A 27,574-nucleotide genomic window follows, 5' to 3' on the forward strand; every position below is an offset into this window, starting at 1 on the left:
GGAAGACCTCTGCTATAAAGTATTGAGTTTACAGCTTGTACAACAGTGTTAATGTTCTGTCCCCTCAAAATAATGCAACACGAAGCCATTAATGTCTAAACTGCTGGCAACAAAAGTGAATACACCCCTAAGTGATAATGTCTAAATGGGGCCCAAAGTGTCAATATTTTGTGAACTCAACGCTCCCTATTATTTTCCAGTCGTGCTTTAACCCTCTTGGGCATAGAGCACACCAGAGTTGCCATATGCAGAGCCATAGCTAACATTTAACGTTTGCCCAGGTTCGCCTGGTGCACCAGTTGCGGCCCTATTTGGACAGGGAATCATTGCTCACAGTCACTCATTTCCTCATCACCTCGAGGTTCGATTACTGCAATGCTCTCTACATGGGGCTGCCTCTGAAAAGTGTTCGGAAACTTCAGATCGTGCAGAACGCAGCCGCGAGAGCCATCGTGGGGCTTCCAAGATTCACCCACGTTTCTTCAACACTCCGTGGCCTGCATTGGCTGCCGATCAGTTTCTGGTCACAATTCAAAGTGTTGGTTATGACCTTTAAAGCCCTACATGGCATTGGACAAGATTACCTCCGGAACCACCTGCTACCGCATGAATCCCAGCGACCGATAAGGTCCCACAGAGTTGGCCTTCTCCGGGTCGCGTCGACTAAACAATGGCATTTGGCGGACCCCAGGGGAAAAGCCTTCTCTGTGGCGGTCCCGACCCTCTGGAACCATCTCCCCCCGGAGATTAGAACTGCCCCCACCCTCCCTATCTTTCATAAACTACTCAAGACTCATTTATACCGCCAGGCATGGGGGAGTTGAGATAGCTCTTCCCCCTAGGCCATTACAAGTTATGCATGGTATGTTTGTGTGTATGTTTGGTTTTATAATAGGGGGTTTTAGTTGTTTTTATTATTGGATTGTACATGTTGTGTTTATTATTGTTGTTAGCCGCCCCGAGTCTGCGGAGAGGGGTGGCATAAAAATCCAATAAATTATTATTATTATTATTAATTATTATTATTATTATTATGGTCAGTTCAGCAAATTGTCAAATCCCACTCCTGGCTGGCCCTGCCCACCCACCCCGCTCCTCTCAGGAATCTCTAGGCGGCCATTTTGGATGCAATGTAAGTGCAGTGGGCCCTTGCAGAGGCTCAAGGAGGGAGGGAAATGGGCCTTCTGGAATTCCGAAAACGGCCTTGTTTCTGGCCTCCAGTGGGACTTTTTAGCCCGGGGGAGGCAGTTTTTGCCCTCCCAGGGGCTCGAGGAAAGCCTCCGGAGCCTGGGGGAGGTGAAAATGACCCTTCTGCCATGGTGCAGGAGACCAACTAGGTCACACCGTGGCCAGGCCCACCCAGCAACCAGGGAGAGAATCCATTGCTGAAATTTTTGAAGCCCACCCAGGAATGAAATCCAACAGGTTCTAAAGAACCGGTAGCAGAAATTTTGTGTAGTTTGGAGAACCACCAAGTACCACTTCTGTATGGGATAGGGATGGAGATTTTGCAATAGCCTTCCCTCAGGTGCAGGGAGGGAATGGGGATTTTGCTGTATCCTTCCCTGCCACGCCCACCAAGCCACACCACGCCCACCAAGCCACGCCCACAGAACCTGTAGTAAAAAAATTAGATTTCACACCTGAGCTCACCCCCTGAGTACATCTCCGTTGATCTTTTATGCTGGTCTTTCTTCTCCAGGTGGAGGTTGCAGAAGACCCTGAAAAGATTTCAACTACTCATCTCCAGCTTGGCCTACCGCTGATTTTCATTCTGAGCCAGGAGGAGACCTTGGAAGCAGACAGGAGGATTGCTGAATCCGTCGCCTGGCAGTTGTTGGGCAAAGCCGGAGTCCTCCTTTTGTCAAGGTCCTTTGGGATTAAAAATTGGGGAGGCAAAAGAGAGGGGAGAACGTATCCCACCATTGTTCTTATCTCAGTCTAATTCTTGAGGGTAGAAGTCAGGCAAGGGTTCCTCTTCAACGGCGCAAGCCAAATCTTGTGTGAGGATGTGCGTGTGAGCGTAATTTTGGTGATTCTTTCAGGTATTTGACTCTCCATTTGAGAGCTGTTGGGTGGCCCAGGCTTCATCTCTCTCTCTCTCTCTCTCTCTCTCTCTCTCTCTCTCTCTCTCTCTCTCTCTCTTTATTTTTTTGAGCAGTATATAAAAGAAGTATGTATTGAAATGTGCATTCATACCATTTGGGCCTCTGTGGCTTCTGCTTGCGAAATAATTCAAAAATAGAAACATAGAAACATAGAAGACTGACGGAAGAAAAAGACTTCATGATCCATCTAGTCTGCCCTTATACTATTTTCTGTATTTTATCTTAGGATGGATATATGTTTATCCCAGGCATGTTTAAATTCAGTTACTGTGGATTTACCAACCACGTCTGCTGGAAGTTTGTTCCAAGCATCTACTACTCTTTCAGTAAAATAATATTTTCTCACGTTGCTTTTGATCTTTCCCCCAACTAACTTCAGATTGTGTCCCCTTGTTCTTGTGTTCACTTTCCTATTAAAAACACTTCCCTCCTGGACCTTATTTAACCCTTTAACGTATTTAAATGTTTCGATCATGTCCCCCCTTTTCCTTCTGTCCTCCAGACTATACAGATTGAGTTCATTAAGTCTTTCCTGATATGTTTTATGCTTAAGACCTTCCACCATTCTTGTAGCCCGTCTTTGGACCCGTTCAATTTTGTCAATATCTTTTTGTAGGTGAGGTCTCCAGAACTGAACACAGTATTCCAAATGTGGTCTCACCAGCACTCTATATAACGGGATCATAATCTCCCTCTTCCTGCTTGTTATACCTCTAGCTATGCAGCCAAGCATCCTACTTGCTTTCCCTACTGCCTGACTGCACTGTTCACCCATTTTGAGACTGTCAGAAATCACTACCCCATAATCCTTCTCTTCTGAAGTTTTTGCTAACACAGAACTGCCAATACAATACTCAGATTGAGGATTCCTTTTCCCCAAGTGCATTATTTTTGGGTTTACAATTGGCCAGAAGTTGTTGAGCTACAACTTCAAGCATCGCTTATCATTACGTCCAAAGACTGCTGGGAGTTAAAATTTAGCCAATTCTGGGATGGCAGAAGTTGCCCACGGAAGGATGGCTGCAATATGGCAAGAAATACCAGGTGGTGCTACAGCACAGCTTTTGAAAGTTTCATTTACAACTTTGGCAAAATGAGTTGTTTTTTTAAGGGATGTAAAATGAACCAGATAATAAATGTAGCTGCAGGAGGCGGAATCCACATCTGCTTTTCTTTCTAATTTCAGTTTAATGAGAGGTCATACACCTTCGTTGGTGTGTGTCTGTGTGTTTGTGTGTGTTAGGAATGGTAGTTAGAAGGCTTTACCAGAACCATACTTCCAAAAATAATGGAAAGGGTGAGGACAAAATAAATTTGATTTTACTTTGCTTTAAATCAAAGCAAATTAGTCAAAATAGGAAGTGCCATATCTAACCCTGCTCCTATCAACAGTGGAGTCCCTCAAGGCAATATTTAAGCAAATAACTTAAAGCAGGGTTGTCAAACCCGTAGCCCACGGGCCGGATACATCAAGTGTTGGCCCTGCCCAAGCCTGGTTCGGCAAACGGGGAAAACGTCCCAATATATCATGTGACGCCACTATGACGATGCAAGTTTGGCACCCGTGACTTGAAGGATTTCCACAGAGAAGAGGGGGTTGACTATTTCTCCAAATCACCTGAGGGTAGGACAAGGAGCAATGGGTGGGAGCTCATCAAAGGGATATACAACCTGGAACTAGAGTCCGTTTGGAGTGAGTGGCATATAAATACAATAAACAAACAAACCAAGGAGAAATTTCCCGACAGTGGGTGCAATTAATCAGTAGAACAGCTTGCCTCCCAGAGTTGTGGTTGCGCCATTGCTGGAGGTCTTGAAGAAAACATTGGAAAACCATTTGTCCAGGGTGGTAAAAGGCAGTGGCGGGCAGCACCTGGTGCGTCCAGGTGGGCAGCTCTGGTAGTCGGCTGCGCCCAGATACTTATAACAAGCAGGAAGAGGGAGATTATGATCCCGCTATATAGAGCGCTGGTGAGACCACATTTGGAATACTGTGTTCAGTTCTGGAGACCTCACCTACAAAAAGATATTGACAAAATTGAACGGGTCCAAAGACGGGCTACAAGAATGGTGGAAGGTCTTAAGCATAAAACGTATCAGGAAAGACTTCATGAACTCAATCTGTATAGTCTGGAGGACAGAAGGAAAAGGAGGGACATGATCGAAACATTTAAATATGTTAAAGGGTTAAATAAGGTTCAGGAGGGAAGTGTTTTTAATAGGAAAGTGAACACAAGAACAAGAGGACACAATCTGAAGTTAGTTGGGGGAAAGATCAAAAGCAACGTGAGAAAATATTATTTTACTGAAAGAGCAGTAGATCCTTGGAACAAACTTCCAGCAGACATCTGCGTGAGTCGACACAGGAGCGAGATTTGGGTGATTTTCGCTGCTTTTTTCCTTCTGTGCATGCGTGTGAGATTTAGGCAATTTTCACCTATTTCTTTGCTTACCCGCATGCGTGGAAGCAAAAAAAGGGGCAAAAATCGCCCAAATCTTGCCTGCACGAGGACGCTTGCACAAGATTTTGATTGCTGTGCATGCGCAGGAGCCAAATCTTGTGCAAATGCACGCATGGAGCGTACCATCAGCGCCAGTGGCTGGCAGCACATCACTGGTAAAAGGACTCCTGCCTTAGGCAGGGAGAAGGACTAGAAGACTTCCAAAATCCCTTCCAGCCTTATGCTTCTATGTCTATGTCTAATTAGGACAAAAAGAAAAAGCTGAATTTCATGAATTTTAACAAACTGGTTAATACTTTGGCTGCATTTGTAGATAAGACCATCACTTTCTCCCTTGTATCTATAAACATGGATAAGCAGCATATGGGGCAAAAGCTGTTTCATTCAATCTTTTCTGAGATGCTAATTGTTTTTCATGGAGCGTCTGCTTTTATACAAAAAAATTGAACAATATTAACTTTAACTGTTTAACTCTTATTTCTTTGAAGGAATTCTGTTGGTCTGGATGTTTCTTCCCGATATAACGTGGCTATCAAGACAGTTGAGGAGGTAAGTGGTCATAGTCATTATTTCGGACTGATTTTTAAATTTATTCTAGGAATTGTAGGCTTCTCTGCCAGAAAGGAAAGGCTCCTGCTTATATCCAGAATTATGCACATAAAAATTTGCTGCTTGAGCTGTTCTGTGTTATAGAGTTTATACTAGTAATGTGTTTTCTTTTGGTGATGATAACCTTGGAATATTTCCAGACAGCTTTTAACAGTGGCAGTCAAAATGCATCTGAGAGTTACAGATTGGATATAAAGATCAATATTCTATAGTAAAAACTCCATTTGTTTATAAAGACTATAATAATTCCTGTTCTGTCGGGCTCTCTGGTAGGCTCCTCCCAAAAATTCACAGGTACAAATTTCAGACACATACACGTTTGAAAATTCAAAACAATGTTCTTTATAATGAAAATTCACTTAAACCAAGCCCTCTTTTGGTATAACAAAGAGCACTCGTCTCCAAACAAAGTGGTAATTTGTACAAGTCCCTTATCAGTTCTGTGATACTTAGCTTGCAGCTGTGAGGCAATTCACAGTCCTTCTTTCACAAAGTGACACACACTTTGCCCTGGTTTAGTTTCAAAGTGGGGAAAAATCAGCACACGAAAGGTCAAAGTCAGTAAAGCAGTCACGAAACACAACGATCAGATAATCCTCCACAATGGCCAAACCCACAGGCTGCTCTTTATAGCAGCCTCACTAATTACCACAGCCCCACCCAACCACAGGTGGCCTCATTTTCTTTGATAATAATCTCTCAGTTATTGTTGCCTATGCATCGCTCATGCATGGCTGTATCATTAACTCTTGTTCTGAATCCAAGGAGGAGCTAGATAATTGATCTCCTTCTGAGCTGTCTGCCCCACTCTCCTCCTCCCTGTCACTCATGTCTTCTTGGTCAGAGGAGCCTTCATCAGCAGATTCCACCGGGGGCAAAACAGGCCTGCAGCTTGTGGATGTCTCCCCCACATCCACAGTCCTTGGGGCAGGAGCTGGGCCAGAGCTAACCACAACAAATTCCCATGCCTTATTCCAGTACCCTTTTGAGTGTCTGGTAGGCTGAACAATTGAGTTACCAGTTGAAATCTGGACGGTCTCATGCATCCTATTTTGGGCCATATTTTTGGATATTTGCATCTCTGCAGGATATGCCTGTTAAATACCTCACTTTGAAAGATGCAGTTGAAATCGTAGCCTTGGTGAAAAATGGCGAGCAGAGCAAACAAGTGGACAACAAGGCAGGAGAGGTTTATGAAGAGGAGGAGGAGGAGGACGAGGAGGAGGGAGTGGAGAATGACATCAATGAACAAGGTAATTAAGATTCCTCAGAAGTTTCTTTGACCTGTTAAGTTTTCACCAATTTGCTTCTTTGCTTTTGGTTAAAAGATTGAATAGTATATGAAAAAATTCTTCTCATTTTATTCACTAGCATGCCTGATATACAGTACATATCATTGAGAGGTCCTTGTTGGTCTCTAATAAGATTGTTTTGCAGATGTTTCATTACCCAAATTAAATACATCATTTGGGGCTACCTTTGAAAAGTGTTCGGAAACTTCAGATCGTGCAGAATGCAGCTGCGAAAGCAATCATGGGCTTCCCCAGGTATGCCCATGTTACACCAACACTCCTGCATTGGTTGCCGATCAGTTTCCGATCACAATTCAAAGTGTTGGTTATGACCTATAAAGCCCTTCATGGCATCGGACCAGAATACCTCCGGGTCCGCCTTCTGCTGCACAAATCCCAGCGACCGGTTAGGTCCCACAGAGTCGGTCTTCTTTGGGTCCCGTCAACTAAACAATGTCGTCTGGTGGGACCGAGGGGAAAAGTCTTCTCTGTGGTGGCCCCGACCCTCTGGAACCAGCTCCCCCCGGAGATCAGAATTGCCCCACCCTCCTTGCCTTTCGTAAGCTCCTTAAAACCCACCTCTGTCGTCAGGCTTGGGGAAACTGAACTACCCTTTTCCCCCTAGGCCTATACAATTTATGCATGGTATGTTTGTGTGTATGTCTGGTTTTAATAAGGGTTTTTTAATTATTCTAAACATTAGATTTGTTACATGCTGTTTATTACTATTGTTAGCCGCCCCGAGTCTACGGAGAGGGGCGGCATACAAATCTAATAAAGAAATAAATAAAATAAATAAATATTAAAGATCATCTGCAGATAGCTGCTGTCACTTGCTAGCACTGATGATGTTATCTAGTTTGGGTTTTGAAACATCTGCATGAAAAGAGCACCATTTCAACCCTGAGCTAAAAATACTCTCCTTTATTGGCAACATATTTCATTGCCATCTTTCTATAACTTGATAGTTAAACTAAAAGGCTCCAAATGCTGATTTTGAAAAATATTTCCTTGTATAGATTCCATATTCACCAGGGATGAGCAAATCATTTGCACAATTGTTTTGCAGTCACAAAACAATATTATTGTATATTGCCCCAGCTAGAGGGCAGCATATAACCAATCTTGGCTTGTTGCTAAAAGCTAACCAGGGTTGATATTGGCATTGCTGATCGTTTCCTTGCTGGAAAGCAATTTCCAAATAATTTATTCCCCAGAATTTTCTTGAATTCTTATAAACAATAACAACAACAACAACAACAACAACAACAATAATAATATCTCCGGGACCGCCTTCTGCCGCACGAATCCCAGCGACCGGTTTGGTCCCACAGAGTTGGCCTTCTCCGGGTCCTGTCGACTAAACAATGTCGTATGGCGGGACCCAGGGGAAGAGCCTTCTCTGTGGCGGCTCTGACCCTCTGGAATCAGCTCCCCTCTGAGATTAGGATTGCCCCCACCCTCCTTGCCTTTCGCAAACTTCTTAAAACCCACCTCTGCCGTCTGGCATGGGGGAACTGAAACATCTCCCCCTTGCCCATGTTGTTTTGGTGTTAGATTGATTGTATGCGTGTTTTTTAATATTCTGGGGTTGTTTTTTATGAATTTTTTAGTTTAAAATTGTAATTGGATTGGTGGGTATTGGATTTGTTATTATGTACTGTTTTTACCCTGTTGTGAGCTGCCCCGAGTTTGCGGAGAGGGGCGGCATATAAATCCAATAAATCTAATCTAATCTAATAATAATAGTTTTGCTTGCTCATTTCCGAAAAAGTGGTCGAAAATGAGCAAGCAAAACTACTGTGGGACTTTCGACTGACCGAATTCTGAAGCATAACACACTACACATCCTGATTGTGGAGAAAAAGAAAGCATGGATCATCGACATCGCAATCCTAGGGGACAGCAGAATTGAGGAGAAGCAGCTAGAGAAATTAGTGAAATACAAACATCTAAAAATTGAGCTGCAACGACTCTGGCATAAGCCAGTGAAAGTGGTCCCAGTGGTACTTGGCACACTGGGCGCAGTACCAAAGGATCTCAGCGGACATTTGAAAACCATCGGAATTGACAAAATCTCCATCTGTCAATTGCAAAAGGCCGCTTTACTGGGATCGGCAAACATAATTCGCCGCTACATCACGCAGTCCTAGGTGCCCGACTGGTGATGAAATATGAAATCCAGCATAGTGATCTCGTTTGCTGTGTTGCATTGAGATAATAACAATAATAATTTATTAGATTTGTATGCCTCCCCTCTCCAATAAGCATCTTTTCTCCACTCTGTCCCTCTTGCAATGTGCATTTCTTTGCAGAAATTCAGGATGATGAGGTGGTGGAATCTGTTGTCAGAGATCGAAAGCGTGAACTCCCCCTGGAACACATCCATACCTTGACAGAAGAATCCTTCCTCTCCATTCTGACAGAAACCAACCACACAGCAGTGTTCTTCTATGCCAGCTGTAAGTCATACTTTGCAAGGTATTGTGCAGTGTGGTTTTGGCTTCTTCCATTGGCTGAAGTGCTATTTAGAATTTAAGATTTTTATTTTTTTTTTAAAAAAATTTTAATTAATTTTTTAGAATAAAAGACATAACATGACATACAACATTTAACACAAAAAGGAGCTACAATTGCTCCACTCAGCATAGAAGTCTTCTTAATACAGAAAAAAAAGACTAATTATAGTTAAGATCAATACAGAAAGGTAAACATATCAATAAAATATCTCTATATAATATATGCTATCATAAAATTTTTAACTTTTCAATGCTTTCCACCAATTATATAACTGTAGTTTAAACAAATTCAGAGGGAAAAAAATCTTATTTATCAAATATCTCTATATGGTATATTCAATCTAGTAAATTTAACTATTTAACACTTTATTTTAATATCTTTTAAAAGTCTTTTTTTGTGTTCCACCAGTTATAAACCTGCCACGTTTTATAAAATTCTGTTTCAACTTGGTTATTCAACCTCGTTTAAAAAGAATTTAAGCTTTTTAAAGTGTTTAGTTTGTTTGCTTTTCCATTTGCATGGTTGTGGCTGTAGTAACATTATTGAATTACACTGATGTACAGCGCCCAGAGTCTGTTCTTTCTTTCTTTCTTTCTTTCTTTCTTTCTTTCTTTCTTTCTTTCTTTCTTTCTTTCTTTCTTTCTTTCTTTCTTTCTTTCTTTCTTTCTTTCTTTCTTTCTTTCTTTCTTTCTTTCTTTCCTTCCTTCCTTCCTTCCTTCCTTCCTTTCTTGATTGGATTTGTATGCCGCCCCTCTCCGGAGACTTTTGTGTGATAGGTGGTCATACAGATATGATAGGTGAGGCTGTTTGAGATGGATGTGATGTGTACCAGGAGAACCAGTGGAGAAGAGTTCGGGCAACACTTTTTCACTTTGTTTGTTTGTTTATTTATTTATTAGATTTCTATGCTGCCCTTCTTGAGGCAACTCAGGGGGGAGTACAACATTATAAATGCAACAATATATATAAAGATATCTAAATTACTTTTAAAAGAATTATACAAAATTACTAAAAATGTTAGAAAACCCCATATACAGTCATACACATTCATCCAATTCAATCATTCATAATATCGGCCGGAGACAATCTCAACACTCACGGCTTCCATGCCCACTGGCAGAGGTGGGTCTTCAAAGTGTTACGAAAGACCAGGAGGGAGGAGGCAATACATACCTCCAGAGGAAGTTCATTCCAGAGGGCCGGGGCTGCCACGGAGAAGGCTCTTCCCCTAGGCCCCACCAGCTGACATCGTCTGGCCGACGGGACCCAGAGAAGGCTGACTCTGTGGGACCTAACCGGCCGCTGGGAGGCATGAGGCAGAAGACGGTCCTGAAAGTAATCTGGTAATCTGATTTACTGGGGCTTCAGTAAGCTTCCCTGAAGGATCTGGAGTGCGGAAAACAGCACAACGGGCAAACCGGAAGTTTATTTTACTCAATGTCTGGTTTGACCATTTTTTTCACCGTCCCAGGCATCAGTGAGGCCATGCGCGGGGATAGGAGACTGGGATTTTGCACAAGTTCAGAGGCTGCGCGGGGGGGCTGCGCATGCGTGTGGGGAAGGGAATGGGTGTGGGCACATGCGCGGGTGCTTGCGCATGCACACATCCTCTTTTGGCACGCGAACCAAAAAAGATTCACCATCACTGCCCTAGAATCTCTCAGGCTATACCTAGTAGGTTAGAAAGTTACAGTTTTAGTTTGGCAAGATTCTGTCCGCTAAGTATGTGAAAATAAAGGATTAGAGCCTACTGGTTTTATTGGGTCATCTTTGGGTTTGGGCATGATACAGTTCTTCATAATATTGCTGGACATCTCTGCTAGAAAGCCCAAGTAAGAGTAGGATTTCACTGCCAAAAGAGAAGAATCAGTATAGAGCAGGGTTGGGCAATTAATTTTGCCATGGGGCTGCATGAGAAATTGGGATGGTTTTAGAGGGCCGGACTAATATAATTAACTCAGTTCTACCCAATACTGTAAAGATCCAGACCCTGGCCTGGCCTAAACACCCAGACCCACTCTACAATCCCCTAATTGTTTTCTTTATGGCAACACGGTGCACCCCAGTCACTGTGCTGGAATGTTTGCATGGTTTCTGTGCTCGTCCGCTTTCAGTAGGAGGTCGAGGTCTGCTCCAGTGTGTGGATGAAAGGGCTCACCGCATCTGCCGGGACTCCTCCGGTTCCTGCTTTCCTCATGATTCATCAGGAAAGCAGGAACCGGAGGAGTCCTGGCAGAAGCGGTGAGCTCTTTCATCCTCGCACAGGAGCAGACCCCGACCTCCGCGGGCCAGTCACAGATAGCGGGTGGGCCGGTCACAGCTGGCGGGCCGGATGCGGCCCATGGGCCGCCCCTTGCCTAGATTTGGTATAGAGTGAATATTAAGGTGTTGGACTACAATTGGGGAAACCCAGTTTCACATCTACCTTCGGATAAGGGAGTTTACCAGGTGACCCTGCATCAGTCAATGTCTTTGAGTCCATCTGCCATGAAGAGTTGCTGTTGGAAAACTTGGCAGTGCTATGAATGCTATGTTCAGCACTTGGATAAAGCCGGGGATATAAACCTGTCAAATAAATAATAATAAAAATACTTGGAAATGTTTAAATGAAAAACAGTAATTTGCAGAATATAAATTGCTTATGAAACCTTTACGTTCCTAGGCGGTTATCTCTAAAGACTATGTCCTGTGGTACAATAAGAGGAAAGGCTTTATAGAAACATATGTGGATAATTTCGGGGAAACAGGATGCTGAGTTTATTGGAACTTTATTAGGATCCAGAAGGGCCCTTGTTTACTTGAGGCTGATCCTGCCTTTCAGTCCAAAAAAATCCCAGAAGTGTTATAAAATAGATAAAATACAAGTGTATTGGCCCTATCTCCTGGCATGGCTCTTGGGCTACATATCCTTCCATCCATCCTGCCTCATTCCACAAAAATACGTTTTTATGAGCTCTTTGCTGCGGTTCCAGTGTTATGAGTGCTGGCAGTTGGGCAATCTTCTGGTTTAGTTGCATGTTCTCTTCTGTCTAGCTGGGCTCCTTACTGTCTAAGGACAAAACAGTAGAAGCCAAAGACAGGCCTGTTCGTTCATTGCAAATATACCCTGTTTTTAGTGTAGGGCTGCTTCTCTTTGGCGCTAAGGGTGTGCCCTCCGAGGCTGTCATGGGTGCATTTGGCGGACGGGGAAGTGCCCATTGGTGTGAGATTTGCCTTCTGCGCATGCTCAGCAAGTAAAATCTTGTGTGATTTTAAGTAAAATCACTTTAATGAATCAATAGTCAAGCCTACTGGACTATTAAGCAAGTAAAATAATACATAAAGCAAGTAAAATCTTTTGCTTCTTCCATGCGCAGAAGCAAAAAATTGGTGAAAATTGTTATGTATCATCGGCGGATCTGAAACCTCCCCCACGCTATTGGTTGTTGTTGGGCAGCTGGGTTTTGGGCGGGCTCATTATCGTTACTTGATTGGATGTTCTGTCAGCAAGTTGTCAGCCTTAATACCCTGCCGAGCTAAGTTGATGTTGATTGTTTGCTACCGAATTGAATAAACCTGTTCTCTACGGGGGTTTCTTTTCCGACATATTACTGGCGACGAGGATTTGGACGTCTCCACGTGGCTCTTTCGTGTTTCTTCCTCTGTGTAAAACATTATCGTGAGTCAAAATGTCCACGCAATTGACTTTTCCCCCTTTTAATCCTCAAGGAGAAACCTGGGACTCATATGTTGCCTGTTTTGATTGCTTTTTGATTTCAAATAGGTACACAGAGATCTCCGGTGACCGTAAACGGTCTTATTTTCTGGGATTCTTCCATGCGCAAAAGCAAAAAATTGGTGAAAATCACTGAAGTCCCGTTCACGCAAGCATTCTCACACAAGATTTTTACTGGCTGTGCATGTTCAGAAGCCAAATCTCGCACAGGGGTACATGTGCCTGTGTCAGGGAAAATATATTTTCTGAACATGGAAAAGGCAAGAGCCACATGCATATTCTGCATAACTTGGTAGCCATCAGGAAAAGATCCTCTCTGATATACCCAAGTGGAGAATGGAGGAGAGCCACCAAAGAATGAAGACCCCCCCCCGCCACTTCCCAAACCTGATAGCCACTCTAGAAGGATAATGTGATTGATGGTATCTGTCAGCCCTCTGAGGTAAGCCAGAATAGGAAATCAAAGCTATGCATGCTAAACTTTCTTTCTTTCTTTCTTTCTTTCTTTCTTTCTTTCTTTCTTTCTTTTTCTTTCTTTCTTTCTTTCTGTTTGTCTGTCTGTCTGTCTGTCTTTCTTTCTCTTTCTTTCTTTCTTTCTTTCTTTCTTTCTGTTTGTCTGTTTGTCTGTCTGTCTTTCTTTCCTTCCTTCCTTCCTTCCTTCCTTCAATCATTAATTAATTAATTAATTCATTCATTCATCCATTCATTCATTTTATTTGACTTCTATGCCGCCCAGATTTTGAGGAAAAATCCCAAACCCCTTATGGAACCCAACTGGGTACAATCAGCCTAGGTCCGTGATGGCGAACCTATGGCTTGCCACAGGTGGCATGTGGAGCCATATCGGAGGGCAAGTGAGACTTTGCCCTGTGTCAGCTACAACTGATTTTCGGCCTTGGGAAAGGCCATTTCGCCCTCCAGATGCTTCAGGGAAGTTTCCCTGAAGTCCCAGAGGCAAAAAAAAAAAAAATCGCCCAAAGGACAAACCGGAAGTTCAGAAAAACACACTTCTGGTTTGCTGTTGTGCTATTTTTGCACTCCAGAGGGTTCGGGGAAATTAACATAGAAACATAGAAGACTGACGGCAGAAAAAGACCTCATGGTCCATCTAGTCTGCCCTTATACTATTTCTTGTATTTTATCTTAGGATGGATATATGTTTATCCCAGGCATGTTTAAATTCAGTTACTGTGGATTTACCAACCACGTCTGCTGGAAGTTTGTTCCAAGCATCTACTACACTTTCAGTAAAATAATATTTTCTCATGTTACTTCTAATCTTTCCCCCAACTAACCTCAGCTTGTGGCCCCTGAACTAACCTGAACCCTCTTGAAGGTTCCCGAAGCCCCGGAGTGCAGGAAACAGCAGAGTGAGCCAACCGGAAGTACATTTTCTGAACTTCCGGTTTGCCCATTTAGGTATTTTTTTCATATACCAGGCTTCAGTAACGCCTATGCATATCCATGGGGGGGGGGGCAGCGCAGAAGGGGTACGTAGGGGAGAGGTGTGTGAGTGTGTGTGCATGCTACCACACACACACACACACACCCTTTTGGTACATGAACTAAAAAAGATCCGCCATCACTGGTCTATATGTTCGAGGTTTAAAGCTATATAGTTTGTCCATTAGCAATTTAAGGCTTTAGGGATTAATACTAATACCTTAAATTGGGCCCAGTAACTATTGACAGCCAGTTCAAATCTTATTACTATAGCCCTCAAATCACCCTTGATTTTGTACCATGTACCACCTAATCTGTGCAATTTTTTTAGAATTTCTGGATACTTTGTCTTTATTTATTATTTATTATTTATTAATCAGATTTGTATGTCGCCCCTATCCGCAGACTCACGGGGCGGCTCACAGCAATAATAATACAATGTAAACAAATCTAATATTTAAGTTAATTTAAAACCCCAATTTAAAAACCAATCATACATACTAACATACCATGCATAAATTTTATAAGCCTAGGGGGAGGGAAAGTCTCAATTCCCCCATGCCTGACGACAGAGGTGGGTTTTAAGGAGCTTACGAAAGGCAAGGAGGGTGGGGGCAACACTGATATCTGGGGGGAGTTGGTTCCAAAGGGTCGGGGCCGCCACAGAGAAGGCTCTTCCCTCTTATATAAAACATGTTGTCAAAAGAAAGTTGAGGGTTTTTTATATGGATTTCATGTCTTGAATTTTGACACATGCTCTTTTATCTGAAATGCTGGGTTACTTTTCCTGTCCTCATTACAGGGGAAGCCGTCTCTCTGGTGGTGATGCCGTATTTCCTTGAAATTGCTGCTCAGTTGAAAGGTATGGCTCAGTCAGTATGGTTGCTGTGGGTTGTCTATTTCTTTAAATGTCATTTAAACCAAGGCCTTTGTTTCAAATGATTGATTCAGCGTAAAACTAATCTTGGTAAGTGGGAAAGCTGATGATGCCTAGTGGCACAAAGGGAAAAGCTGAGAGAACTATGGAATCCCAAAGAAATATTTGTCCAACTTTTGCTTTTCCCATAAACAAAAACCTGTCACATTTCTGTCTTTCCCAGTTTGACGTTCTTCCAATACTTTGAGATAACACCGTCACTTGCTAATGTCAACTAGACTAGACTAGACTAGACTAGACTAGACTAGACGACTAGTATAGTATAGTATAGTATAGTATAGTATAGTATAGTATAGTATAGTGGAGGTCTGGAAAAAATGGGAAGAAAATAATGGAGGTGGCACTTTTTTTAACAAACAAACAAAAATACGGTAATACTTTGTCTTATGAACTTAATTGGTTCCCAGAGGAGGTTCGTAAGGTGAAAAGTTCGTAAGACGAAACATTGTTTCCCATAGGAAACAATGTAAAATGAATTAATGGTTGCAAGAAAAAAAAAACGCTGCCACCCGGCTGTCACCTTTTGAAACAGCCAGGCACTTCTCAGCGTTCTCCCCAATGCCGAACCCAGAAGTTCGGCAAAAGTTTGGGTTCGGGTGGCCGCCGAGAAGCCCCGCCACCCGGCTGTCACCTTTCAGCCGGCCAGGAAGGACGTCTTTGTGACGTCAAAGCTCCGCCCATGGAATTCCCTATTGGGATTCCCCACCTCCGTTTGAGCCTCCCGACCGGCCCGACAGCTCCGCGGCTCTTTTGAAAAGCTGACAGCCGGGCGGCGGGGCTTCTCAATGTCCTCCTGAACCTGGACGCTGACCCCGAACTTTTGCCGAACTTCCGGGTTCAGCGTTCGGGAGAACGCCAAGAAGCCCCCCGGCTGTTTCAAAAGGCGACAGCCGGGTGGCGGGGCTTCTCGGCGGCCACCCGAACCCGAACTTTTGCTGAACTTCCGGGTTCTGCGTTCGGGCGGCGGGTTCGTAAGACAGAAAAAGTTCAGAAGAAGAGGCAAAAAAATTCTGAACCCTGGGTTCGTATCTCGGATTGTTCGTATGGCGAGGGGTTCTTATCACGAGGTACCACTGTATTGTGAAATATTTCCAATTGTATGTATTCCTATTTTTAATGTATTTTATACTTGATTTTGGTTTTAGAAAATGATCTGTTTAGAATTAGGTTGGCTGGGAATTCTGGCAGTCACAGTCAAAGGTATCTTGAGCATTATCAAAGATGGTTTAGTCTTCAGGAATGACTTCCCTTTGGATTTGTTAAACAATAGCGGGGTCATTTTCTGAACTAGCGTGTTTATATTATTTACTTCTCAGAACTCCCCTGTCTACTTTTTTTCATTCCCGGCAGACTTTGACGTCACTTGATGGAATTATAATGCACAGCTGAGAATATGTCTACTCTTTGACAATAGGCAGAGAAGCAGCAAGTAAACCAGATGCGTAGGAACACCCTGCCAACTCATCCTCTTAAAAAGCTGGACACAATAAACAGTTGTGTGGTCCGTTGTACTCAGCTGATCAATTTCACTGTTGAATGCAGCTGCAGCAGGGAACAAGGGTGGTGGGGTTGGTAGGAGGCTTGGTCTTTATTATTATTAATAATAATAATAATAATAATAATAATAATAATAATATATTAGATTTGTATGCCGCCCCTCTCCGTAGACTCGGGGCGGCTCACAGCAATGATAAAAACAATATATAATGACAAATCTAATAGTTAGAATCTGAAATAACAATAATACATTTTAAAAGTCTAAAAAACAAGAAACCCCAATATATAAACCAAGAAACCCCAATATACATAGAGTCATATCATACACAAAAAACTACATAGACAGGGGGAGATGTTTCCGTTCCCCCACGCTTGAAGACAGAGGTGGGTTTTAAGGAGTTTACGAAAGGCAAGGAGGGTGGAGGCAGTTCTAATCTCTGGAGGGAGCTGATTCCAGAGGATCGGGGCCGCCACAGAGAAGGCTCTTCCCCTGGGTCCTGCCAAACGACATTGTTTAGTTGACGAGACCCGGAGGAGACCAACTCTGTGGGACCTAACCGGTTGCAGGGATTCGTGCGGCAGAAGGCGGTCTTCATAGACACCCTGGTCCGGTGCCATGAAGGGCTTTATAGTTGATGACCAACACTTTGAATTGTGACCGGAAACTGATCGGCAACCAATGCAGACTGCGGAGTGTTGGAGTAACATGGGCATATTTGGGAAAGCCCATGATTGCTCTCGCAGCTGCATTCTGCACGATCTGAAGTTTCCGAACACTCTTCAAAGGTAGCCCCATGTAGAGCGTTGCAGTAGTCAAGCCTCGAGGTGATGAGGGCATGAGTGACTGTGAGCAGTGACTCCTGGTCCAAAGGTATCCATGAATCTAAAAGAGAAGAAATAATAAAGCACCCACTTCCTTAGAAACATAGAATGATTAACCTTTAGGTGACATTTTTGTTTAGGAAGATAATCTGAACTACAACTTTTGTCTACTAAAATGGTTGCTAAGTATCTGGCAAATGCACAGGAGCACTTTTACCAATGCATCAAATCTAGTCGACATGAATCGACAGCTTCATGGATGCCAAGGGTATCGTGGTTATTGAAACGGATGTCCAAGTGCCGCGTCTGTTGGTTGAGGCAGGCAGGATTCCCTTGGGTACCATTTGCTGGGGGGGTCAAGGGAAAGGGGGAGGTTGTCTTCTCTTTCTGCTCAAGATTCCCATGGACAATTGGTGGGCCACTGTGTGACACAGAATGCTGGACTCGATGGGCTTTGGCCTGATTCAGCATGGCTCTTCTTACGTTCTTAGTATATCTTAATTTAAATCACTTAAGAGATTGATCTGCCTTGTTTTAAATGTTAAAGCGTATGTCTCTTTCTCTCTCTCTGTGTTTGTTTGTTGCTGCATTTTACATTGATATATAATGTCTCCTTTTTCCTGGCAATAAATACTTTTGGCCAGGCTGGAAAAACAACCATGCTACTTCTGAGTGATTTATAATAATGTATATCAAGTTTCCAGTAGAGTTGACTATTGATTCAAAGAGTGGTATTTTTAAAAAGGTTATAGTTTTAAGTTGGGTAGTCCTACAATCTGTTGTTAATTCTTGGGTGAAGCCTTGGACCAAATCAATAGCTTTAAACAATAAAGAATTGCCTTTGGCCGAATATATTTCCTCATGTCAGCGTTCCAAATAACCTCAGAGAAATAAATCTACCAAAAGCTGTCAGTCTTTGTTTCCTAGATGGCATTACTCGATTTCAAGTTATTGTTCAGTCAGTCAGTCAGTCAGATTTCAAGTTATTGTTCAGTCAGTCAAAGTCACCAAGAAATTTGTATAATCATTTCCCTAAATCCATGAGGTCCTGTGAAAGAATGCCAGAAAATTACCTCATGATCACATGCAAGCACAGTGAAAGCCCATGAGAACATACAATAAAATGTAGAATAATGGAGTTTATTTGATCAGATTTCTACACCGTCTTTCTCCTGGGACTCAGTTGAAAGGAACCTTGGATATCTTCCAGTCCAACCCCCTGCTTGAGTGCCTATATCATTTCAGACATGTCTTTTTGAAACCTTCAGTGATAAGAGCCCCCACAATTTCTGAAGGCAAGCTGTTCCGTTGATGGACTGCTTTCATCACTAGGGAATTTCTTCTTAGTTCTTAGGTTGCTTCTCTCCTTGGTTAGTTTCCATTGTTTCTTGTCTTGCCTTTTGGTGCTTTGGAAAATATCTTGCACCCCTTGTCTTTATAGGAGCCCTTCAAAATATTGGAACACTGCTATTAGTCTCCCCTAGTCCTTCTTTTCACTAAGCGAGACATACCCAATTCCTCTAAAAGTTTTAGCCTCCAACCCTTTTCACTCTTCTCTGTACTCTAAGATTGCGAGTCCTAGCTCCCTGAGAGCGGCCTACCTCCTGGCTCCCGCCATATCGGCCTCTCCCACGCATAACCGTGATGCTCCAACTCTCCCACATCCCGTAGGTCCTCTCCCCACATCCCAATGACCTCTTTCCTCCCCGATAGGCAAGGTATCCCACTCACATCAAGCCGGGGATCATATCCACGCCCTCATCTACTTCCGTTTGCACACTCAGCAGAAACATTTATTAAAGAGTAACAGCAAGAAGGAACCATTATCTTCATACCTTTCTCACGGATGGTCTTTGATCTGATTCAGCAAAATCCCTGTGATATTCCAACCAATATGTTTTGATTCTTATTTTTGATGTATCAGAAAATCAGCTGAAGAATCAATGAATAAAAACTAGAGTGGTTCTTCATAGAACCAAAGTAGTTGATGGAGTAGATTCTAAGATTTTACATAGAAACATAGAAGACTGACGGCAGAAAAAGATCTCATGGTCCATCTAGTTCCTATACTATTATAGTTCTTATACTATTTCCTGTATTTTATCTTACAATGGATATATGTTTATCCCAGGCATGTTTAAATTCAGTTACTGTGGATTTACCAACCACGTCTGCTGGAAGTATGTTCCAAGGATCTACTACTCTTTCAGTGAAATAATATTTTCTCACGTTGCTTTTGATCTAATTTTTTTTTTTAAGTTTCATGAATCTTGCACAAAGAGCCAGAATTATTTGTATCACTGCCATTTTTTTGTTTCTTCCGCACATTTTCTGTAGGGACTCCTGAGATTTCACTTGCAAGAGTAAACTGCTGGGATTGGCCGCACCTTTGCTTGCAGGAAAATGTCACCCAGTTTCCTATCCTAAAGATGTATTCAAAAGAGAAGCCATGGCTGGTTTACTCTGGGATGTGGGAGACCAAAGAGATGATGAAGTTCATTGAATTGTAAGTACAGTACTATGTTGCTGGTTAAGAGCCACTTTAGGGCAAACTTTCTGGATCCTGGTATTCTCTGGAGAGAATAATGTAGTAATATATATAAAGAAAAGTGTTGGCATGTCTCGGTATAGCTAGGCTATGAAACCTTCGACATCACCAAGCAGAGAATTTTAACAGAGCGTGATGTGTGATAAAGCCAAGACACAGACTTAGTTAAATAAGTATTATTTACATATAAACAAAATATAAACAATCCAGAATAAGCATGAAGCAAATACAGAACAATAAACACTGAGCAATCACAAAGCAAATAGCACTGAGCAAAATACAATATAGATAATAAGCACAAAGCTTATACAAGCACAAAGCTTAAACACAACTCCTCCTTCTCAGGCAAAAGTAAAAGGAAGTGACCGAGCAGAATAATGAGCTTTTATAGCTTCAATGAGGAAGTGACGAAACAGCCTTGAATATTAACTCTTCAAGTACCAGTTAACTCTTTTAAGTGCACATTAACCCTTTAAGTACAAGTTTGGTACAAGTGTACAATATGCAGTTTACAATGGCAATCCCTAACAACCATGTACCCTGTACTAACAAAATGGATAGAAGAAAAGATATAAAAATAGAGGAGAAGATATAAGAAGGAAGAAAAGATATATTGGATAAAGGAGAGACAATTGCACAGGGGATGGAAGGCACGCTAGTGCACTTATGTATGCTCCTTACTGACCTCTTAGGAACCTGGAGAGGTCAATCGTGGATAGTCTAAGGGAAAAATGTTGGGGGTTATGGGTTGACATTACTGAGCCCGGTAATGAGTTCCACGCTTCAACACTCGATTGCTAAAGTCGTATTTTTTACAGTCTAGTTTGGAGCGGCTCATATTAAGTTTGAATCTGTGGCGTGCTCTTGTGTTGTTGTGGTTGAAGCTGAAGTGTAGTCATTGATAGGCAGAACGTTGTAGCGTATGATCTTGGGGGCAATACTTAGATCGTGTTTTAGGCATCGTAGTTCGAAGCTTTCTCACACTTTTTTCCCTGGGATTTCAAAGTGGACCCCTAAATTGTACCCACATAATAACAATCATGCGAGGAGGTAGATTTAGCAATAATGTAGGCCCAATGCCACCGAGAGAGCTTTATGTTTAAGTGGAAAGTCAAACCTGAATCTCCTTAACCCAAACTTCGCATCTTAGAAACATAGAAACATAGAAGACTGACGGCAGAAAAAGAACTCATGGTCCATCTAGTCTGCCCCTATACCATTTCCTGTATTTTATCCTACAATGGATATATGTTTATCCCAGGCATGTTTAAATTCAGTTACTGTGGATTTACCAACCACGTCTGCTGGAAGTTTGTTCCAAGGATCTACTACTCTTTCAGTGAAATAATATTTTCTCACGTTGCTTTTGATCTTTCCCCCAACTAACTTCAGATTGTGTCCCCTTGTTCTTGTGTTCACTTTCCTATTACACTTCCCTCCTGAACCTTATTTAACCCTTTAACATATTTAAATGTTTTGATCATGTCCCCCCTTTTCCTCCTGTCCTCCAGACTATATAGATTGAGTTCATTAAGTCTCTCCTGATACGTTTTATGCTTAAGACCTTCCACCATTCTTGTAGCCCGTCTTTGGACCCGTTCAATTTTGTCAATATCTTTTTGTAGGTGAGGTCTCCAGAACTGAACACAGTGTTCCAAATGTGGTCTCACCAGCGCTCTATATAAGGGGATCACAATCTCCCTCTTCCTGCTTGTTATACCTTTAGCTATGCAGCCAAGCATCCTACTTGCTTTTCCTACTGCCCGACCACACTGCTCACCCATTATGAGACTGTCAGTAATCACTACCCCATAATCCTTCTCTTCTGAAGTTTTTGCTAACACAGAACTGCCAATGCAATACTCAGATTGAGGTTTCCTTTCCCCAAGTGCATTATTTTACATTTGGAAACATTAAACTGCAGTTTCCATTGCTTTGACCATTTATCTAGTAAATTACCATTTATCTTAACTACTATATTATGTGGGCTTTCAGTAAGGAGGATTCAGAAAGCCTGAATCCGAGGTAGCTTTGTCTCTGCACTTCACCGTTGAAGCAAACATATAAAGTTTACATGTGGCATTCAGATTAGATGAAAGAACACGATGTGCATTCATACATTTCTCTGTGACACTCCGAAATTGTTTTGGAAAAATGCTGAAGGCGTGGGAGATGCTGGGAATAGAGTTGTCCTGTACCAAGGAAACACAATTCTGTGAAAGCAAAATAAAATAAAACTGTCCCTTGTAAATCAGCCTGAAGTCTGGCTTCAATTTACATCTTTAGAAGCAGAAATTCTTACCCAGTGAGATTGACAACGCCTGAAGAAATAGAAGAATATTTAAGTGACAAAACCTCACCACACCGCATGGTTTCTGTACTGGGAATATTTGACTCAAGTATGAGTGAAGGTAAATCCATTGCCTGGTTGTTTCAAACATTATTGCAAAGCACAATGTTAAGGAAAGTAGTAATATTTTGTAATTGCTTGTGATTGTAGAATAAAATTTATGTTGGGATCTTTCACAACAGCCCACTAGACAAGGCACTTTGGAAGCCAAATTCAGGGGCGTGGAGTTATTTTCCCCCCTCTCTTATAATATTATAATTTTGATTGCCCAGAGAGATAAGAGGCTGGAGAATCAAGGATGTATTTAAAAAGTATGTAAACACCCTTCAGATAATTTTGTTTGTTAAAAAGAAACATTAGACTTCTCCCTTTATCTCTCATACACACAAACACAAAATGTAGATGCTATTTGGGATATACAGTGTTCCCTCGATTTTCGCGGGTTCAAACTCCGCGAATAGCCTATACCACGGTTTTTCAAAAAATATTAATAAAAAAATACTTTGCGGGGGTTTTACTTATACCACGGTTTTTCCCGCCCGATGACATCATACGTCATTGCCAAACTAATATTTTTGCAAATAAATAACACAAAAAAATATTGTTAATAAATAATTATAAATCTTTATAAATATCAGGATCACTAAGTGTCTTATTCAATGGTGAGTACCAGTAATAATGGTGAGTAAATGGTTGTTAAGGGAATGGGAAATGGTGATTTAGGGGTTTAAAGTGTGAAGGGATGGCTTGTGATACTGTCCATAGCTAAAAATGGTGTATTTACTTCCGCATCTCTACTTCGTGGAAATTCGACTTTCGCGGGTGGTCTCGGAACGCATCCCCCGCGAAAATCGAGGGAACACTGTATTGGAAAAATTCAGAAATGAATTTTTTGTGGGGGGCGATAGGTACCAGGTGTTCTTTGGCCAAGAAAACATGAAATTGCTCATGTTCCACTTCTTACTTTCTTGAGGTTTTATCTCATTACTTCTCAGTATACAGTATACACGTTGAACACAAGTTGAGTTTCTGCTTAGCAACAGCAACTTTGGCAGTCCCAATTGTAATTGGTAAATGAGGACCATCCTCACATAAAAGTGAGGATTTCACGTGACTGCAACTTCTGACTTCCTACCGACTTTCCCATTGATTTTGCTTAGGGAAAGCCAGCAGGGAATGTCAGAAATCATGATCCTATAGAAACATAGAAGACTGACGGCAGAAAAACAGACTGACTGGTCCATCTAGTCTGCCCTTATACTATCTATCTATCTATCTATCTATCTATCTATCTATCTATCTATCTATCTATCTATCTATCTATCTTTCTATTTATTTATTTATTACTTAGATTTGTATGCCGCCCCTCTCCGAAGACTCGGGGCAGCTCACAACACGTGGAAACAAATCATAAATAATCTGACAAATTTAAAATATTTAAAGATTTTTTTAAAAAAAGACCCCATATACTAACAGACATACACACAAGCATACCATATATAAATTAAACACGCCCAGGGGGAGATGTTTCAGTTCCTCCATGCCTGACGGCAAAGGTGGGTTTTAAGGAGTTTACGGAAGGCAGGAAGAGTAGGGGCAGTTCTAATCTCCGGGGGGAGTTGGTTCCAGAGGGCCGGTGCCGCCACAGAGAAGGCTCTTCCCCTGGGGCCCGCCAACCGACATTGTTTAGTTGACGGGACCCGGAGAAGGCCCACTCTGTGGGACCTAATCGGTCGCTGGGATTCGTGCGGCAGGAGGCGGTCTCGGAGATATTCTGGTCCAATGCCATGAAGGGCTTTAAAGGTCATAACCAACACTTTGAATTGTGACCGGAAACTGATCGGCAGCCAATGCAGACTGCAGAGTGCTGGTGAAACATGGGCATACCTAGGTAAGCCCATGACTGCTCTCGCAGCTGCATTCTGCACGATCTGAAGTTTCCGAACACTTTTCAAAGGTAGCCCCATGTAGAGAGCATTACAGTAGTCGAACCTCGAGGTGATGAGGGCATGAGTGACTGTGAGTAATGAGTCCCGGTCCAGATAGGGCCGCAACTGGTGCACCAGGCGAACCTGGGCAAACGCCCCCCTCGCCACAGCTGAGAGATGTTTTTCTAATGTGAGCTGTGGATCGAGGAGGACGCCCAAGTTGCGGACCCTCTCTGAGGGGGTCAATAATTCCCCCCCCAGGGTGATGGACGGACAGATGGGATTGTCCTTGGGAGGCAAAACCCACAGCCACTCCGTCTTATCCGGGTTGAGCTTGAGTCTGTTGACACCCATCCAGGCCCCAACAGCCTCCAGGCACCGTCACATCACTTCCGCCGCTTCGTTGACTGGGCATGGGGTGGAGATGTAAAGCTGGGTATCATCCGCATATTGATGATACCTCACCCCATGTCCTTGGATGATCTCGCCCAGCGGTTTCATGTAGATGTTGAATAGCAGGGGGGAGAGGACCGACCCCTGAGGCACCCCACAAGGGAGAAACCTAGGAGTCGACCTCTGACCCACCACTAACACCGACTGCGACCGGCCAGAGAGGTAGGAGGAGAACCACTGAAGAACAGTGCCTCCCACCCCCAACCCCTCCAGCCGGTGCAGAAGGATACCATGGTCGATGGTATCGAAAGCCGCTGAGAGGTCAAGGAGCACCAGGACAGAGGATAAACCCCTGTCCCGGGCCCGCCAGAGATCATCCATCAACGCGACCAAAGCGGTTTCCGTGCTGTAACCGGGCCTGAAACCCGACTGCTGGGGACCTAGATAATCAGCTTCTTCCAAGGACCGCTGGAGCTGGAGTGCCACCACCTTCTTGACAACCTTCCCCATAAAGGGAACGTTGGAGACTGGACGATAGTTGTTAAGCACGGCTGGGTCCAGGGAGGGCTTCTTGAGGAGGGGGCGCACGAGCGCTTCTTTATAGAGTGATGGAAAAACTCCCCTCCCCAAGGAAGCGTTGGTAATCTCCTGGGCCCAGCTCCGTGTCACCTCCCTGCCGGCCGAAACCAACCAGGAGGGACACGGATCCAGTAAACACGGATCCAGTAAAATTTCCTGTATTTTATCTTACAATGGATATATGTTTATCCCAGGCATGTTTAAATTCAGTTACTGTGGATTTACCAACCATGTCTGCTGGAAGTTTGTTCCAAGGATCTACTACTCTTTCAGTAAAATCATATTTTCTCATGTTGCGTTTGATCTTTCCCCCAACTAACTTCAGATTGTGTCCCCTTGTCCTTGTGTTCACTTTCCTATTAAAAACACTTCCCTCCTGAACCTTATTTAACCCTTTAAGATATTTAAATGTTTCAATCATGTCCCCCCTTTTCCTTCTGTCCTCCAGACTATACAGATCGAGTTCATTAAGTCTTAAGTTCATTGTGACCTTGGGGATTAAGTTCATTATGACCTTGGGGATTTCACAATGACTGGAACTCTGAGAATCTGACCCTTTATTATAACTTTGAATAGTTTGCTGTAGCCTGAGGACTACTTCTAAGATGTTCCTCCAACTGCTGCAGTCTGATTCCATAAGAAGCATTGAAACAGCCACTTCCAAAATTTGGAAGTAGTAGGGACAGAAAGTGGCTAATTTAGATTGAATTTAATTAAACTAAGATAAACTAAAATTATTATTCCCAAAGTATTTTACACTTTCCCCCTTCTGTCACATTAAAATTACTATTGAGCAGTAATTTTGGAAGGTTCCTTTTAGCTGCATCCCAGAACTGCGTATTTCTTTCTTTAATACAGTGATCCCTCGATTTTCGCGATCTCGATCTTCGCGAAACGCTATATCGCGATTTTTCCCACCCGATGATGTCACTCTCTTCCTTTCTCATCTTTCTTTCTCTCTCTCTTTCTCTATCTTGCTTCTTCCTCTCTCACACTCTCTTCCTCCCTCTCTCATCTCTTTCTTTCCTTCTCTCTCTTTCTCTATCTCTCCCCCTCTTGCTCTTGAGTGGCGGGCGGCGGGCGGGCAGGCGAGCGGCGGGCGGGCAGCAGCGAGGAGCCGAAGATCGGGGTTTCCCCTTTGCGTGGGCGGCGGGGAAGACCCAGGGAAGGTTTCTTCGGCCGCCCAGCAGCTGATCTGCTCGGCAGCGCGGCAGCAGCGAGGAGCCGAAGATCGGGGTTTCCCCTTTGCGTGGGCGGCGGGGAAGACCCAGGGAAGGTTTCTTCGGCCGCCCAGCAGCTGATCTGCTCGGCAGCGCAGCAGCAGCGAGGAGCCGAAGATCGGGGTTTCCCCTTTGCGTGGGCGGTGGGGAAACCCCGATCTTCGGCTCCTCGCTGCTGCCGCGCTGCCGAGCAGATCAGCTGCTGGGCGGCCGAAGAAACCTTCCCTGGGTCTTCCCCGCCGCCCACGCAAACTCCACCATCTGCACATGCGCGGCCATGGAAAAAGGGTGCGCATGCGCAGATGGTGTTTTTACTTCCGCACCACTATATCGCGAAAAATCGAGTATCGCGAGGGGTCTTGGAACGTAACCCTCGCGATACTCGAGGGATCACTGTATTCCTGCTTTTTGAATATTCATGTTTCCTTAGGCCAATAGGGGGCAGCAGCATATCTATACTTGGCTCCAGATTCTGTTGCCTGTTGAATTGATGGCTGGGTGAAACACTGACTTTTATATAGCGATAAATCAGCTTCTACAGGAAATTGACTTGAGATTGTCAGATGATTACCAACAACTTTTTTTCATTGCTTTTGATAATGGACTTCAAAATTGTACTATATTTTTTATGTTATTAAGGGTGACACGAAGAATAGAGAAAACGGGGGGAAAGATAACAGTTTCAGTTATTTGGTAAACAGAAAGATCTGGAGTGTGTCCAAAAGCCCAAAGTTAAACTGATGGATGGATTGATTTAATATTTCCAAGCATAGAAACATAGAAACATAGAAGACTGACGGCAGAAAAAGACCTCATGATCCATCTAGTCTACCCTTATACTATTTTCTGTATTTTATCTTAGGATGGATATATGTTTATCCCAGGCATGTTTAAATTCAGTTACTGCGGATTTATCTACCACGTCTGCTGGAAGTTTGTTCCAAGGATCTACTACTCTTTCAGTAAAATAATATTTTCCCACGTTGCTTTTGATCTTTCCCCCAGCTAACTTCAGATTGTGTCCCCTTGTTCTTGCGTTCACTTTCCTATTAAAAACACTTCCCTCCTGGACCTTGTTTAACCCTTTAACATATTTAAATGTTTCGATCATGTCTCCCCTTTTCCTTCTGTCCTCCAGACTATACAGATTG

General features: G+C 43.1%; 1 protein-coding gene across 1 annotated transcript in view; it reads left to right on the top strand.

The window, feature by feature from the left end:
• The window catches only part of TXNDC16 (thioredoxin domain containing 16), a 70,228-nt gene that overhangs the window by 26,819 nt on the left and 15,835 nt on the right, over window positions 1-27,574 (top strand). Inside the window, exons 9-15 of the mRNA XM_070749440.1 lie at window positions 1,703-1,869; window positions 5,059-5,119; window positions 6,267-6,432; window positions 8,787-8,933; window positions 14,952-15,011; window positions 19,743-19,911; window positions 22,240-22,364. Of these exons, the coding sequence (XP_070605541.1) occupies window positions 1,703-1,869; window positions 5,059-5,119; window positions 6,267-6,432; window positions 8,787-8,933; window positions 14,952-15,011; window positions 19,743-19,911; window positions 22,240-22,364 (895 nt within the window). The remainder of the gene's footprint in view (window positions 1-1,702; window positions 1,870-5,058; window positions 5,120-6,266; window positions 6,433-8,786; window positions 8,934-14,951; window positions 15,012-19,742; window positions 19,912-22,239; window positions 22,365-27,574) is intronic.

This window comes from Erythrolamprus reginae, chromosome 1, assembly GCF_031021105.1.
Source record: "Erythrolamprus reginae isolate rEryReg1 chromosome 1, rEryReg1.hap1, whole genome shotgun sequence".
Classification (NCBI taxonomy): Eukaryota; Metazoa; Chordata; class Lepidosauria; order Squamata; family Dipsadidae; genus Erythrolamprus; species Erythrolamprus reginae.